Source organism: Mesitornis unicolor, unplaced genomic scaffold, assembly GCF_000695765.1.
Source record: "Mesitornis unicolor isolate BGI_N332 unplaced genomic scaffold, ASM69576v1 scaffold6998, whole genome shotgun sequence".
Taxonomy (NCBI): domain Eukaryota; kingdom Metazoa; phylum Chordata; class Aves; order Mesitornithiformes; family Mesitornithidae; genus Mesitornis; species Mesitornis unicolor.
Window position 1 is genome coordinate 49,801 of NW_010199705.1, and position 17,344 is coordinate 67,144.

Below are 17,344 nucleotides of genomic sequence, written 5' to 3' on the forward strand. Positions count from 1 at the left end.
CACAGGGCAATGAGACAAGTGCCAAAGACGAAAGATCCATTTTCAGAAAGTGGAAGTCTTGTAGATGACTTACAACAGCGTCCTGAAACTACGGCAGGAGCCTTCAAAGAGCCACAGAAAGGAGAGCATTCAGAGTTCTCCAACTGGTTTTATAAACCCTTAGTGGGCACACGGCAAAATAGCTCAGAAGCCAAACTGAACTCTAGTCCCTCAGAGGTAATTTTTTATGTTGGTCGCTGTTTATTTTTATTTTACTTTGTTGTTTTTAAGACACATGGCAAGAGCCAAACCTTCGCAAATAGCCAGGAAAGAGATGTGGTCAAACTACTAAAAGCATCTACCATAAACTCACACTAGAAAAATGATCAACGTATGTTCTATCAATTGATTGTGAATAAAACAACTAAAAGATGTGAAAGGGCAAATTTCACCCAGTGACGCTTGGATCAGGAAAGGGAGCTCTGTCAAAACTCTTTTCCTGTGCGTGCCCAAGTGGCGGCTTGCGTAAGAATATTCACCGAATGCTACTTTATGAGGGCAGGAAGGGAGTCTGTGCAGCATCACTAGGAAAAACAGGGTGAAAAGTTTCCAGCAGATCCATCTGTCAGAAAAGGTCGCTCTTTGCAAAAGTATGAGGTATTTATGGGCCACCCTGTAAACCAGCTGGAGACTGCGGCTCACCAGAGCAGCAGTGGTTAGCGCAGCCTGAAGGCACTGCTGGCACTCAGAGATTGGCTGCTTCAGGAAAAGAGGTCAGAAAAGCTTCTCCTGAAGGGATGTTGGGGAAACAGAACGCAAGGCTTCTGCTGTTTCAAGAAATAACAATAAAACACGGGCTCGTGTTACAGAAACACATCAAGAGGTATCGGTAGTGGATTTCCATGGGCAAAAGGTGCTTCAGAGGAAACACAGCCAGTGTGCTCGCATTCTGCCACATCAAGGGATACAAAGTTATAGCCATGGTTTAACCACCCATTTGTATCATAATCAGTCCTAAAGAGAAAGAATTAAAAGCTCAACTGCTCTAGATGTTTCTCCCTCCAAAAAAACACTTTGATAAAAATGTCCATATTTAACTCTAAGTAAAATAGACATCAGTTTCCATGTTCAGCTGTGAAGGTTTTTCCTTCATTGAGCCTTTGGAGCTTTAAGGTGTCTTCTAGTCTTGAAAAGCACTCAGGTAAGTTTGCAATCTTAAATAATAAAGATTTTTTTACAGCATTTCTGAAGTAGCAATAAGGATTCCACTGAAAAGGAAACAAGACAACACTTCAAAATGTTAAGTGCATCTTGTGCTATCTTACAGTGAACTCCATTAGGATCACTCAGCAGGCTCTGCAGGAGTAATTCTTTTCCCAATCTTCCAGACTCTTTCAGAGGCATACAAGGTGTTCCACTCAATCCTACTCTGTTGGAGATACTTTGTCAGAAGATAAAAAGGTAGTTGTGGCCCAGATAATGATTAGCAAGCTTTTTAAGGATCAAAAACCTAAAATTATGGCATGAAATCTCCATAGAAGCCAGAAACTATGGATTACAAATAGAGATCTTGCTAGGAATGATGTAGATCTCACTTGTTCTATAAAAATACAGCTGATCATCCAGCTTAACCACATAACTAATGCTACTGAGAAGGTAGGCACAGCATCAGCAGAAGAACAAACTACTGTCAAACACCACTGTTTTAGGCACAATGGCCCCATAAGAAGAGCTTGCCACAGCTGGTTCACGTTCAGGACTGCTGAGAGCTCCCTCCACAGTGCTGATAGGGATCACAGAATCACAGAATGGCTTGGTTGGAAAAGCCCTCTGAGATCATCACGTCCACCCGCTCCTGTCTACCCCCTAAACCATATCCTTAAGTACCTCATCTACCCGCTCTTTAAACACATCCAGGGATGGTGACTCCACCACCTCCCTGGGCAGCCTGTTCCAGCTTCTGACGACCCTCTCAGTAAAGAACTTCCTCCTTATCTCTGACCTGAACCTCCCTTGGCACAGCTTGGTGCCGTTTCCCCTTGTTCTATCCCCCATCACCTGGGAGAAGAGACCAGCACCCACCTCTCTACAAGCTCCCTTGAGGCAGTTGGAGGTGGTGATGAGGTCTCCCCTCAGCCTTCTCTTCTCCAGGCTAAACAAGCCCAGTTCCCTCAGCCGCTCCTCATCAGGCTTGTTCTCCAGAGCCCTCCCCATCCTGTGGTCAGCTCAATGCTTCTCCACAGGTCTCGGAAGCAGTGAGCTCTGATCACCATCTGAAGACCATCAACACATGCCGAGACAACAGCATTACCCTTTCAGAATTATGAAATTGCTTAAACTGTCTTCACAATTACAAGAGCTGATCATGGCTATGCTAGAACGGAGTGAAGATTTGTATGTGTGCATCTGGAAAAAATAACATAGAGATATTTTGAGGAAAAAGCTGTTTAAACTTTTCCTACAGATGAGTACTGGTGCTCCACTAATCCCTCCCTCCACAAAACTGAAGTCTGCAGACAAATTTCAAATAGCTCTAAAGCAGTTCTGAGGAGAGCGTTCACCTGCAGTTTCAAAGCACCTAAGACTTCCACTGATAATTTGCTTCTGGTTTCTCGAGTTAATAAACGTTGATCACAGAGTAAGCCAGCACTTCCTCTTCCCACATTCTCAAGTATCAGTAGTGAAATAGGGGAACATACAAGGTGCAGACAAGAAATAACTGCACATACTAATGTTTTGGCTAAGTACTTCCTGCAGCAGCAACAGGGAACCGCATTTATCAGAAGGGTTTCTACAGAGTCACGTGCTCTGAGGGCGTTTCTACACAGCGCACACAAATCTGACAGTTCCCCTGGTTGAAAGAATTATGGATCTATGTGTACTCTAAAGAAATAATTTTTAAAAAGCCTCAAATGTGTAACAGGGCAAGACCTTGGGAGGATGATACTATCAGAGTACTGCAAGCAGTCTGGTGGCACAGGGGGACAGCAACATCAGAACACACACACACACATGCACACTGAAATGGTACAATTTACCAACCCTCAGGCTTCCACGGCTACCCACTGACATGCGCTCATCTTCATCCGAAGCCTAGCAAAAGAAAGTATAAAGACAAGAAAACAATGAAAAGAATGCAAGTAGCAGGCAGTGAGGTAAACGTAGATGGCTTTGATGGAACAGAGGACTTACAGAATAAACGTCTTTAAAAAAACAGAAGTGTATTGAACTATAAGCAGGAAGTAAATGAAATCATACTTTGCCCAAGAAACACTCTCAAGCATTTCACTATAGGACAAACGACAAGCTTGCTTGAGTGTTCCCTGCCCTATGCTCTAGGCCCATGGTCTGAATAAATGAACATTAAACACTCCAAGCAGGTTATTTCCCCACCTTCCACTCCCTGCCCCCCTTGGTTTTTGCACATTTGCAAAAGCTCCCCAGAGTGACTGAGGAGAGGACAGAGAAGTCAGGAAGTGGCTTTGGGGTTTTCACTTGCCTAGGGTGGGGAGAGCTTGTTTGGTTTTTTCCTTTTAAAAGTGAACTGCCTTACACATGTCTTTTTTTCTTAACCTGAAATGTCTAGCTAGAAAGAAAAAGCAAAAGCAGATACTAACCGAGGCATTTCTTCGGGCTCTACGGGAATAACGCTCACTGTCTTCCTACCAAGGCAGCAGAGAAAAAACAGAGAACGACGTGTTGAAAGGACAGGTACAGCAACAGAGCGCTTTCAGAAACACACAGTGAACTCCAGCAACGCTCAGGAGTCAGTAAGGTTAAACTAAACGATGGGAGGTGACACCCTGTCGAGCCAGAAAAACCCTCCTTTCCCCCTCAACTTTCTCCCCCTCCATTTTGTTCTGTTACACACTTCCATTACTTCTGCAGAAAACTGTATGCAGTGATGCCTTTATTTCTATCTTGAAAAAATGTTTCAAGTGCATCTCTGCATCTGGGAGCCAGCATACTTACAGTGCTTTTGTAACTGAGCTTTCCAGTTTGCAGTCCTTCAAAATAAATCTCTGAAATCTTCCATTTGAAATAACGTGGCAGGGCAATGGTCTCTCTCTTGTGAGTACGCCAGAGGGGTACAGCCTTGACCCCTTCTCCCAGACCAAAAGCATCCAGCCTCTGCTCACAGCCTCTGCGACACACAGCACCACTGCCTTTTGCAGGCCAAAGGCTGTGTTAATGCTGGAACTGCTGTAGCATGTAGCACGTTTCAACAAACTGATTTTTAACAAATTGATTTTACAAAGGATTTAGAAACAGTAGCAGAAAACAGGGAAAAAAAAGTTTCAGCATTATAGTTAATGGTTCTCATGGGTGAACTGCTTTCTAAGGAAGGGAATTGCTCGTAAAGTGAAGCTAGGCTCACCAAGCAAGGATTTGAAGAGACTTAATGGCTTATCTGTGAGACTGGAGCTTCTTGGGCGGGTGGTTGGGCCATATGACAGCAGGGTCTCAAGAAGACACAGAGCAAACCAGCATTTATGCTGATTAATCATTATCAAGGGTCAAGGAAGTCAGGGAGTTCGAAAAGTTATCTTCCACGCTGCAAGTCAGCTATTTGGTTCTGCCTTTTCCAGTGTGCGCTACTCTGCTTGCAAGGCAAGGCCACAAGCAACAGTTTTCATGTGGCATCACTGGTAAGTTTATGAAATCACTGAAGTTTGAAAGACATTTGAAGCCAATGTCCTCCAGCCCTTTAGCAACTTCTCCATCTTATATTATGGGTGTTAAAACAATCACATGTTGCTAATGGCCAAGTCCGTATCTGGGATCAACCTCACTGGCTCAGCAAATAGTAAAATCCAGGATGCTGTACTATTGGAAAAAGCGAGCATTGCCATGGTAGCAATAATAATGCATCCAAGCAGTGCCCCTGGACCAGCGAGTACGAAGGTAACTGAAACAGCATGGATAAAACTTGTCCAAAATTTAACTGCAGAGAGTTTTTAAAAGACTCAAACTGTAACAAAATCCACAAGCAGTACAATGAGTACATATATTTCTTGTATCACAAGTGGTTTTAATGGGTCTATAAACTAAGCTGATCCTCAAGTGGCAGAGTGGAGACCGAGGTCTGTACAAAGAAATGGGTCTAGCAAAGCCTTTGCCAGTTTTAAGCTGATCACAAGCCACATTTCAGGTATTGCAGCGGACTGCAAGAATCCTTGTGATAAGAGTGGAATTCACATTTTGAATACCTGAAAAAAATCTGCTTTGTGGGATTTCAAACTGTAAGAATTAGACAAAACTTCTACATGTAAAAGTCGTTTAGCTACGTTGATCAAGGCCTACCATCCATTGCTCGATGTCTCCCCATTTAGTATCCAGACCATAATATTTCTACAGACAGAAAAGGGAAAAAAACAGAATTTAGATGAGAAAGGCAAACACAGAACATTTAGACATGCAGTGCCAGGCGTCGGGCAAGCCACAGAGCTCCACACACACACAAACGTGCCAGGAAAAAGCCACGCCGAGTGCCCGGGAAAAGCTGTCCAGCGAGGGAAGGGGGTGTTTGGGGTATAGCTGGGGTACAAAACAGCTTCTTCTTTCTCAGCAGTACAAAAACACGGTGCTGCGGGGACAGGAGCAAGGAGCGTAATGAGTCTTGAATTCCTGACCCATTTAAGTCAAGTCTCATTACAAGGGATCCGAATGCAGAAGACTTTCAGGATGAAAACGCTGTCAAATCATGTTTACCGTGCAGATTTGTCAAACCAGGAAGACAAGCTGAACACAATACAACTAATCTCTGTGCATTCTTATCCGCTGTGTTCACAACTCCCCAGAGCTCCTTTGCGGCGCACAAGGCTTTCTGTGTACACTTCAACCGCCCTGACAGTGTTGGTATCATCCAGGACAGAGGAGCCCATGCTTCATCAACACAGGCAAGACTGGGAAGCTCTCTGCATTTACCGAACGCCGTGCATTTTCTTAGTTTACTGTCTTTTCTGAACTGTTTCCCAGTCCATCGTTTCTTTGCGCAACATCAGGCACTTCCCAGTGAACCTGCATTTCCATCAGACAGCAAACTGGTGAAAGATCAACAGGTCCAGCGGGACTTTTCTTCCTCCCCAAGCGCATACTTCATATCTAGTCTCGGGAAGTCTGCATTTGTAACGGTAACTGTGACATTCCTGTGTGAGGAAAAATCACCGGCCTAAAGCACAGTAAGCAACAAACTGAAATCCTGCTTAAGGAAGCACAATGTGTGTGCTTTGGAAAAATTTAGATTATGCACTTTGAGGTTTGTGTATTTGTGGAAAAAACAAGCCTGTACTTGCCAGATTTCCTAGAAGCTTAAGGAAGGAGGAGTATCAACAGTCAAAACCTTAAGTAATGACCACGAAAACTCAGAAACATGTCCTGTATTATACTCCGTATTTAGCACTGGCTCAATGATGGTAACGTAATTTACATTCACCCTTAAAAACCTCACTCATTTATTAATAAATCAGAACAAACAGCTGGATGTTCTTTGATACTGTGTCAGTTTATTCCCACTTCTTCCTCGCTGAACAACAACATTATTGTCATGTTAAGGTCATCTTCATTTTCATCTTCACAGCTCTGGAGAGAGGAAAGCTTGTTTTGAAGTAGACTAGGCAGTGGAGTGCTCACTTACACACCTTGGATAGCCTAAACTGGACAAGGACCTTTAAATGCTGTAGGTTTTGGCATCAAATTGGGAAGGGACGGGAGCTCCCATCAATCCCATTTATGAGGAAAAATATTAGAAAATATGCTTTTAGGCCAGTAATTTGAGAACAGGACATAAATTCACTGTATTGTAGATTTAAATTGTATGTAAACAGCTCTCTGAAACAAGGAAAAGAGACGACGGTTCAACAAGCTCTTTAACCACATTCCTCTGAGAACAGGGAAGTATTCCCCTCTGCTTTCTCTGCAGAGCATCTGTGTGTGCCCAGATACAGCTAACACCCTATATAACACCTAGCCAAACTGCACACAAGTGAAATTTCCCCCTTAAACTACATGAAATCAGAGGGCACGACATGAACCCTTGTTTCTTCAAGCACGACACGCTTTCTCACAAGCGCTCAGACTTCTGTGAACTGTAAAATTAAGGCTCACGTACATCACATCCTGAAAATGACCCCTGAAAATTATACGAACTCCAGCTGGTCAGGATGTGTACATGATCGGAACATACACAGTATATGCTTTGTAGTTCATGAGGTCAAGTAAAGCCTTACTAGAGGCTTCTTTTCCCCCTTTATGAGATGTGTAACATTTTTGAACACTAGAAATCAATTTAAAAAAAAACCACTACAAAAACGGAGAATCCTTTCTCCGTTCTTCCTTTCTCATTCACACACAGGAATGATCCATAAATACTCTAATGATTTTTTAAAGTCTGCTGCTTCCTTTTCCTGCCCTGTGTTCTCCTTACTTTCTAACACGGGCTTCTGAATTCAGTTTTGCAAAAGGGAGATGTGGAAATAACCCTTAAAAGACTTGTTATGTCCTCAGTTCCCCTTGCAGTCTTCCCCTCCACCATTTAAAGCTACACAGCTGCATACTTAATATCTCCCAAAGAAAAATATTAATGAATGCGATTGCCTTGGGACTATTTTAAATTTTAAATCTTTTAAACAGCACGTCTCACACTGGACTGAACTGGCAGCATTTAAAGTCTCCGGTATTTTGCCCCCTCAGCCACTTCTCATTTCTTCCCATTCTGCCCTGAGGGGTCTGGTTTGAACGGCCACACGGGTTAAGGGAAGAAATGGTGCTTATCCATTCATTTGGTTTTTAGGTAGAGGCCTTTGTCAGACTCAAGTTCCTTCTACCCTGAAAAGCGACACTACAATTAAATAATTAATGCCATTAATATTATTGAGAGAGAACTCCAGATCAGATTTCCTTAAGTGATAGTGAAAACGCTAGACTTGCAAACTGGCTACAGGATGTTGTGAGGCTAACCCACTTATCTTCCCATCCACGTCAGGACCCCAACAGTAAACAACCTCCTTGTCTCCCATGGGGATGCGTTTGTACCAGAGGATTATATCAGTTCCTATAAAGGAGATGGATAACGAGCCTGTTGATCCATGGGCAGATGTTGAGTCACTCAATATGTAGTGAACTCCACAAATAAGATGTATTTGTTTCCAAATTGCTAGGGTCAGGACTAAATACCAGAGCACATGATTTGAGTAGCTACCTTCATATACATACGCACTTAAAGAGGAAATCAGCATTTCCAAAGAGCACACACACCGCTAGGTCAAGCGAGTGAAACATGCAGTTAAGGCAGTCGGAGTGCCACAACAACAACAACAAAACCAGGCTGTGGTTTTAGGAGACGTTTACCATTCAGCATGCAATAAAAAACACTCAGGAAAAAAAAGACATTTTCAATAAGGTAGAAAATGGCAGGCTTGAAGAAATCCATGCTTTCTCCCTCCCTGCAAAATCTCTTGGAGCTGTTTCTCTTTCTAGGCACCACACAGCTCACATGCTGAAGTATACAACAGCCAAACGTCGTAACACAAGCCCTAAAACTCTGTTGTTACACACAGAGTGTCCTCAATTACAACTATTATCGTTATTATTATCTTTGCCATCATCTGGGACTACGAGAAGGAAATCGGGGGGAGGAAAAAGATCACGTCTTTAAATTGAGGTGAGAGCCGATTAAGCAATACAAAAGCATTTACAACACTTAGGTCACATTGAAAGAAAGGTCATACAGTTTATTTGCCAAAAGACTTAGAATTCAAACACAGCATCCCCGATTTCCTTCAATGGCTTTCTGCAAACAAAGTCATCTGAAAGTCATTCTTCCTGCTGGCACCTGTTGGATGCTTGTCCTGCCTGAAATATTTTCAGCAATGCTGAAAATGTCCGTGTGGCTCTCAGCAACACACGGAGCCACCATACCCTCCTATGATGGCTTGTTTTCCAAATTAACTCTTCTGCTCATTGCTTATTCTTTGCCAAACAGTCTGTAGAAAAAAACTGATATTAAGTGTGTGACCAGCCACATTTTACACAGGCCATCTTCCCTCACACTCCTTTATCATCCACCCCACAAGCCTATGGGAGGGAAGGAAGGAATTACATGGAAATACAAAGCCTGCTGTGCATCTTCCATTCTTAAGAGGTTTTTTTCTGAAATGCTAAGCAAGACTCACAATGTGGGAACACACACATGCAAACAAGAGTGAAAGAGAGCAAGCCCTACCTTCTGAACTTGATAGATCTAGGGAAAAAGGGAAGGGAAAGAAACAAGGAAACAAAAGCTCGTGTGAATGAATAAATAGCAATGCAACGTTCCACAACTCATTCTCAAGGGGAGAAACAATTTATACAGAATATACAGCAAAACATGAATACAAAAATGCACATCGATGCCGTACAGAGTTGGGTGGAATGAAAGCAGCGTTCACATTCGAGGCCTCCTCCTCAGCATTCCTGTTTTCATACCCACAAGGTTCCTGGAGGCCCAAGCAACGTTTGCTCCCAAGACTTCGCACCAGGCCAGAGCCCAACCCAGCTGTGAGCCAGCAGCTCTCACTGCTCCAACCTCCTCCTTCAAAGTGACGGATACCCAAATATTCCCCTGTGACGACAGTCGTGCATCTTCCATAACAGTAACAGTGAGCAACACTAACTACAGAAAATCTATTCTTTATTTTAGGACAAAATTTGTCCTTATGCGATGAAGCATAGTTACAAAATCATCAATGCTATACATCTTTCACCTGTGCAGAGCACAGCATCTGCTTGTTAAAAGTCCCTGCAAATTTCTTGCGCATACACTGCCAGCATTGGAGATCTCTGGAGATAGCTTTTTCAATTTTTTAACGTTTCCACAGAGCCTCACACCATTTGCAGCCCCTAATAAATACACTGCTGACTCCACAAAGCTGTTCCACGGTCTTAGACCATTTTAATAATACACGAAAGGATTAGAGCCACTCTAATACATCTGATTTTTTTCTGACTGATCAGCTTCGTAAACCCACATGAAAACACAAAAAAACACTTTTATTCTTGCACCTCTCCTAGCATTTCTGAAGGAAGAAACCCTTCCTGTTTAAAAACACAGCTAGCTGCACAAATCCAGAAGGAAATTGCAGCTACATTCTCCTTACTTCTCTGCTTTGCATCTGTAGGAACCGTACCACAGCTCTGCTCTGAAAGCCCTCAGCTGCCTTAGAGAAGCACTGATGCTGAATAAACACCAACAGTGCTCTGACTTCACCTCTTCAGCTCGGCAGCAGGCGGCAGGGTAGTCAGTCTGCCCCGCTTTGGGACATGCTGAGTGGATCCCTGCCATCAATCACTCTTCTGGGCCACCCCAGGTGAAGCCAGGTCCCAACACTGGAAAGCAGCACATACATCTTTCAATCCGTGTCTCCATGGCCTGATCAGGTTCCCTTTTGTGAAGGACAACTGCAGAACCCAGCGTAATACCTCAGAAGCATTAATTCCTATTCCTACAAGCAGAGGGGGGATAACTGAGACCCACATTTGAAGGAAGCATTTCCCGACACTAATCACCTCGTGTATCTTTTACTAAGAAAACCTTGAAGAGGAAAATGAACTAAACCCTCCCACAGTTCCCAATGATCTTTTGCTTCTCCGTTGCACGCACAGTGTCTTTCATCCGTGCACAGAAGCCAACCACCACCCTTTTAGATGTGGCAATTACCATGTAGCTGTTTAAGCTTTAACTTTCCCATGCCGTTGTTTCACCCACGCTTCAAGGCAACACCAGGGAAGTCTTATTTTCCAAACCCCAATGCTTCAGGCTTGGCATAGCAGGTACTTCTGTGGAGTGCAAAGCCAGACACACAGGAGGTCTTATGTCCAAGATCCAGATTGCCAGTGGTTAAGATAACAAGAAGGGCCTTGTTCAGGGCCAGACACCGTGCAGGACAGAGGAGAGGGGCACAGGGACAAAGCCAAGTGTGTCACCATAGCTGTTCCAACTATTCAGAAAACCTGGATAGGTTTTTTGGTCATTTGTTAGATAACGGGCATCACAACAGCTTTGCTCCAAAGTGACTGATCTCTCACCAGTGTTTCATCCATCTTAGACAGTATTTTACAAGAAAAAACGGACACTTTTAAACAGTAACCTCCATCGCAGGAATACCACAAAGAGCTTAACAGAGTCGATAGACATCTAATCAAACACCTTAAATAGCACTCTCCCGTACCACAGCATTACAAAAAATGTGGCTTTGTCTGCAGTATTAGTGGCAGACTGCTTTCCTGGTTTTCCTCATCATATAAAGGTTTCCCACAAAAGCAAAGTTTTTCCTAGAGCTAACTTTTGAACTGGACAGAACAAGCCAGTGAAGAGTGGTTAAATGGCAGCAGAAAGCAGCCATCCAGAGTCTTCTAAAAACACCTTCAACACTGTCCTTCTCCAAAGCTTCCTGTGCATCTTCACACTGATTATACAAGAAATATCTAGACTAACCACCACAGGCCTCCTTAATTTCCTCCCTGTACATACAGGCACCAGGTTTCACAGTCGGTCTCTCCCCTGCCATTCAAGCCATGAGAATTCTGCGTTTCTCTAGTTTTGTCCTCCACTGCCTGGGATTTTAAACAGCTTCAAACAATCCCAAATGCCAGCTGCACCATGGGACCTGCTGACTCAGATCAGATTTGTGGGCACCAAATCCTAGCAAGGAAAGAAGGGGCCTAAATCAGCCAAGAGGATGGGTGAGCAGATCAAGAGCGCTGGCAAGTCTTTTGCCCACGTTAACTTGGCTTCAGTACATTTACTGAATTTACCACACGCTCAAGGAACTGACAAGGAAAAAAAAAGGAATCCCATGAGAGAAAGTACTGGTAACATTTCAATGCCAAAGAAATATGAATCCAAAGGAGGAAAACTAAGTGCAAATGAGTATGCTGGTGATGAGCAAATGTACAAAACAGCAAAGGGAAATTCTGTGCTGTGCTCTTGAAGTGAGAGCAGAAAATGAAGCGAGGAGACATTGCTCTTGCCTCGAACTAAAAGTACAGGCTCATCTGCTGTGCGAACTGACAAGCAAGAATCTTCTTCTGCAGATCAGTGAGTGGGAGGAGATCATTCTCTTTTCACTTCAGGCGCTGTTATCAGCTTAAACTGCAGTCTCCAAGCGTCAGTCCTCAAAGAGACATTTTAAGTCTTGCCAGCAGAACACACAGAAGGTACTCCCACATAAAGTGTTCTCTACAATTAGCCCTAATGCTGCAGCTTTTATGTGTCTTGAAACATTACTGGGGGAAAAAAGCTAGGAAAAAAAGGCTTTAATGTATCTTATGCCAAGCTTCTAAAAAGAAAAAGAAAACAAAAAAACAACACAGACAAAAATTATTTTCCCCATTTTACCTGGCAGCACCGTGAGAATTAACAGTTTGTTACTCAGAAAAACTGAGCTGACAACTCTCGACTTGCTCTCCTGCATAAATTAAAACCAAATATCTGAATGCACACAAGCATCTGTCTCCGTACCAGACACATGTACACAGCACGAGCAAAACAGGCTGGCTTTAGACTCTGCAACTGTAAAAACAAATGTTTAAAGATTACAGCAGCACGGTATAGTAAAAAAATCCAGGACCCATCACTGCTCTGGGTGTGTACCAGTGGTATGGAAACAGGCAAGGGTGCAAGCTATCAGCTGTTATAATTATTCTTTCAGCTTAGAGCATGCTTTGGCATTGCCTCACACGAGAGCTCTCCTGAACTGACTTACTGTGCACAGCAGCACACCAGAAAACCTACTGTGACCTCCAGATTAATCATTTACATCTCTGGTGGATAACAACAACAAAGCTGCATAGAGTAAGAAATCAGAAATGTTCAAGCAGTTACATTTATTAAATCTATGCAATTCTTAGAGCTTCATGTCCAGGAACCCCCTCTCTACTAAATATATAAATATACACATATATGCAATTCAGGAGTGACCACTGCCCTTACCTTCATAAATTAGCGTATTTCAGGTCACGATTCCTGTGCTAATTTTCTCTCTTCAGTTTCAGAAAACACTTTTCATTTACTTTCTTATTAAACTTGTAGTCGCACTTTCCTCCTTACCTTCCTCTCCTCAAGAAAGAAAGAAAAGGCCACCCACATTGGCACACTTATCCTCTCTGCTGCCTGGCATGCCATGAAGGCAGCTGATGAGATGATAACCCCCGTGGAACACACCTACAGTCAATCTCGCCCCACCACAGTGAACGGCAGCAGCTTCCACGGTAACTTTCCCACATCTCACACTGCAGTTTAAGGAGTTTTCTTCCAAAAGGCCACCACATATTTCTGCTGTGTGATTTCTGCAGCTACTGTTCTATTACAGCAGTACGCTGCTTCACTTCAAGTTTCCAGACTAATTTTTAGAGTCACCATATATTTCAAACGAAGCTTACTAAAGCTATCCCTACAGGCACACAAACCACGAGGTGAGTGGCAGCAACCACTGACAGAAGGTGGTGCAGCCTGAGCCCACGGCTGCAGCAAGCCACCAGCATCTAAAGCCAAGCTGTCTGCCACGAGCTCCTTTCGAAAGGCACTTTCAAGAGGCTTATCAACAGCATGGCCGATGATGAATATAATTTTAATGTCTCTTTTTAATAGAGAACATTTTTAATATAGAGAACTGACTATGCAGCAATTTATGCTGTCAATTGTGTGCGCTACATGAAATCATTTCTGCCAAAAGAGGAGCTCAGTATGATACCATGCAGTCCTCAGCATTTACTGATGAGCTTCGCTACAGAGTTGTGACCAATCTTTGGTGCGCTCTTCACGTACGTCTGCCCCACAGAACCAGCGCAGGGCACTTCAACAGCTTTCTAATGAAGTCGCTGCTCGTTCTACCTACAGAAACATTCAAAAAAGAACAAAAACCTCAGACAGCTGGTGCTTTTGCATTGGTGTTTCTTTTGAAATGGCAAGTAAAACATTAGTTAAAAAACATACGTAGGCTCATGATGCGTAAGTCACCCAATCGTTTTAAAATGAGGAAAATTAAGAAGCGTCGTTGGTAATAGATGGTGGGCAGGAAAGAAGCCAATTTGCAGTCCAAATCCAAACCATTAAAACACCCTACTTCACTGCCAATGAGAGCTATAGTGCCATGTTCATAGCTTGTAATGGTAACATCTGGAAACGTTCAACCCAAACCAAGGATATAAATGTATTCTCAAGTAATTCGTGCTCCACAAGAAGCCCGTCAGGGCACGTATACTGCTTGAAGCATGAACAAGTCCATACACATGCAATAAATTTATTTATTGCTTTTTCACTCCTGTAACTGGCTCTGAAAAAGCCTTCTGAAGCAGTAAAGCAAGTACTTTAAGCTCTGGTTATTCAACACGGCAGCAGTGGGAATGTGCTATTTATTCCTGTGAAAAGCTTGTGAAAGGAAATGAAGACGGCAGACAACAACCTGTACAGACACCAGCATCACAGTAAGCTCTCCTCCAAGGAAGGAGTAGGTGCCAAAGCTCTCGTGCTGATTGCTGCTTGGGATTTTCTCTGTTTATCTTTTCTTTTATTACATTTGCAAGACACTCGTGGCAATGAAAAGCTTCCTGCAGCCATCCTCATTAGCTCTACCTTGCATCTGGGGACTGAGATTAAGCTATTTGAAAAAATAAATAAATTACAGAATATCCAAGCTTGCAAAATATTAAATAAGTGTGTAGTCACATTATACCATTTATCCCAGTGAATTACAAAACAGATTGCAATGGATATCTGGCTTAGCGTTCACTGAATTTGGTATTTCAGAGCAACATCCCATACCATTCGATTTCTAGATAAAGAAAGAAATTTTCACAGGTTTTCAGATCAGTAGCTCTTCAGTTATTAACAGCAGGAGCACACACACACACAAGCTTTAGTTTTCATACCAAAATTTCAATTTACTAGGACACCCTTCGCAGCATCAGCTTTTAATCTTCAAGGGGGTCATCAGCTCCATTAAAGTCACCTGCAAATTAGATGGTAACACCACTGTCGGCTGCCATGACGCCCGTATTTACTTTGCTACCCAAACAAAACACCCAGTGGTTGTTTACCAGGGATCTTCCAAGGCTGCCTGGCAGGTCCCATCACTCAGGCTGTAGGCACACAGGCAACTCGACAGTACCAGTGCTTATCTGCAGTCCCAGCCTCCCGACTGTGGTCCAAGTTACAAGAAACATCCTCGAGAAAGCAGAAACTGTAGCAGAAAAAGGCTTCCCTCTTCCACAAGCACTCTGCTTGCAGCAGCGCTCCCACGCAGCTCTCACTCCTGATGTGTTTGCAGGTACATTTAACCCTGCTGTGGCTACAGGGCGCTAAGACACATCCAGACGTGCCTCAACGAGACGAGACACCCCAGCACAAAGCTGAGCACGGGCAAACTGCCCAAGTGCTTCTTTTGCAGGCTGACTGCTGCAGCCTGCACCAACACCAGCCTGCCATCACATCCCAATCCACTGCTGAAAAGCTAAACTGAATCCTTCTCTGCACCCTAAAGCACAGATGTACATATATCCTTACTATGTATTCCCCCCATCCTGCCCCTACACTCCTTACTTACCTTGCCTTCAAAATCCTACTGTTTCATTATACGCACATTAACAAATACAAGTTTTAAGCACTTCTGGTCCTCCTCACTGGTTTGGCCCACCTGTGCCAATCCAAGCTTACAGCCCCATTTTAATAGCACTGCTTTAGCTTCCAGAGCTTCAAAACAAATGCTGCTGTCAACTTCTTGGAGTAGAGAGAATGACGTTTAGTACAGCTCCCACTTGTCAAACACAACAGGAGCAGAACAAGCCTTTTTGGTCATTACAACCATTCCTACACTGGAAGCCCATGATGTTCCCACACCTTGACACGCTGAGGCACAGTAACTTTTCTGAGAGTATAAAACAAGCGGCTCTTACAGAGTTTGGGAGAGGCTACAGCAGGCGTTTAGTCCAAACGCTCTGGAGAGGGTAACATTTTGCCAAGGGCGGTTTCTGTCATTGCTTCTGCCAACAGCAGACCACACTTTCATAAAACAGGGGAGACCACAATGCCAGCTTCACAGCAATGAAGCAAAGCAGCTTGCAAGTAAAGAGTCATTACAAGGGCCACGAGCCTTCCATATTCATTACATTTCCAACAAAGTGATAAGAATCCACCCCTCCAATGTACTTCAAAGGTTAATATTAAACAGTGCTAACTACCCAACCACCAGTGTTTTCTGCGAATAATTATACTGACTTCACCAAGATAAAATTAATGCCACAAACCCAATCTTTTTCAAGGCTCTGTGATCAACTACCTGAGCAGTATTAGCTTCACACAGACTATTAAGGTTTCAGCCAAAAAATAGATAAACCCTTTGTTCCAGAGCCTCAGATTATTTACCTGTATATTCAGGCAAGAAGGCGACCAGAACACCCCCCAGGCCTTGACCATACCTCTTTCTGCTGCCTCTCCAGTTCTTTCATTCGGATCTCCCGTGCCTCTGCTCGTGCCGCTCGCTTTGCCGCTAGTCTTGCTTCCGCCTGCAAAGGGGAACACAGCGATGAAATAAAAGCTGGAGAATTCAACGTGAAACACGCTCGTCGAGCAGAGCACAAAATAAGGAGACGAGACTCAGCAAGACTGTAAACACATCTGTAGGAGTTAATTCCCTATTGCAAGTAATGGCCCTGCCTTCCATAACTCGTTATGCTTCACAGGCAGGTGATACACCCTCGTGTAGGCAGCTACTACCCTCGGTTAGCAGTTGTGTTTAAAAACATTCTGCGTTTCTTTAATTACTGTTTGTGTGGATAGAGAGGAAACAGATATTTAGTTAAGAAAGGTAGGTTTTACTCTTTACCTCCCCGTGGCGCAGATTATTTTTCATTGATTAATTAATTTGACCATTTTTGGCCAGTTTTCCTAACCGCAGCCATTGCACACACAGACAAGGGCACAGCAGTCAGGAAAGCACTGCTGTTCAGTGTGAGCGTGCACAGCTAAGGCTGAAATGACAGAGGCAAGGGAGCGAGGAACGGGAGCAAACACACTAACTCAACTGAAGTCTCCAGACATCCATATTCAAGTCCAAACCTCTCCGAAGTGGAAATCTGCCAGGAACAGGCCTCTCGGGAGATCTACAGCGCTTCCTCATTTCAGCCCAGGTGGAAGCGCTGGAACACGCTATACAGTAACATTTTGAATATTCTGCTTTTAATCCCAGGCAAAACCAGTTAGTCTTAGGGAGAAAAATATAAAACTGGCTTGGTACAGCGTGGCTGCAAGCAGTTCACCCAGCGTAATGCAGAATAGCTCAGCAGGGAGCAGAAGGCATTGCTCAGCTAGTCCTCCTGGCCTTACATCCAA

The 17,344-nt window shown here is 43.6% G+C and overlaps 1 protein-coding gene across 1 annotated transcript in view; it reads right to left on the reverse strand.

Moving 5' to 3' along the window:
• LRRFIP1 (leucine rich repeat (in FLII) interacting protein 1) overlaps positions 1 to 16,518 on the reverse strand; it is a gene marked incomplete at its 5' end in the record, with an annotated part of 63,100 nt that extends 46,582 nt beyond the window's left edge. Inside the window, 5 exons of the mRNA XM_010189527.1 lie at positions 3,022 to 3,072; positions 3,597 to 3,641; positions 5,284 to 5,331; positions 9,203 to 9,220; positions 16,432 to 16,518. Coding sequence (XP_010187829.1) covers positions 3,022 to 3,072; positions 3,597 to 3,641; positions 5,284 to 5,331; positions 9,203 to 9,220; positions 16,432 to 16,518 — 249 coding nt within the window. The remainder of the gene's footprint in view (positions 1 to 3,021; positions 3,073 to 3,596; positions 3,642 to 5,283; positions 5,332 to 9,202; positions 9,221 to 16,431) is intronic.
• Between the last annotated feature and the right edge of the window lie 826 nt (positions 16,519 to 17,344).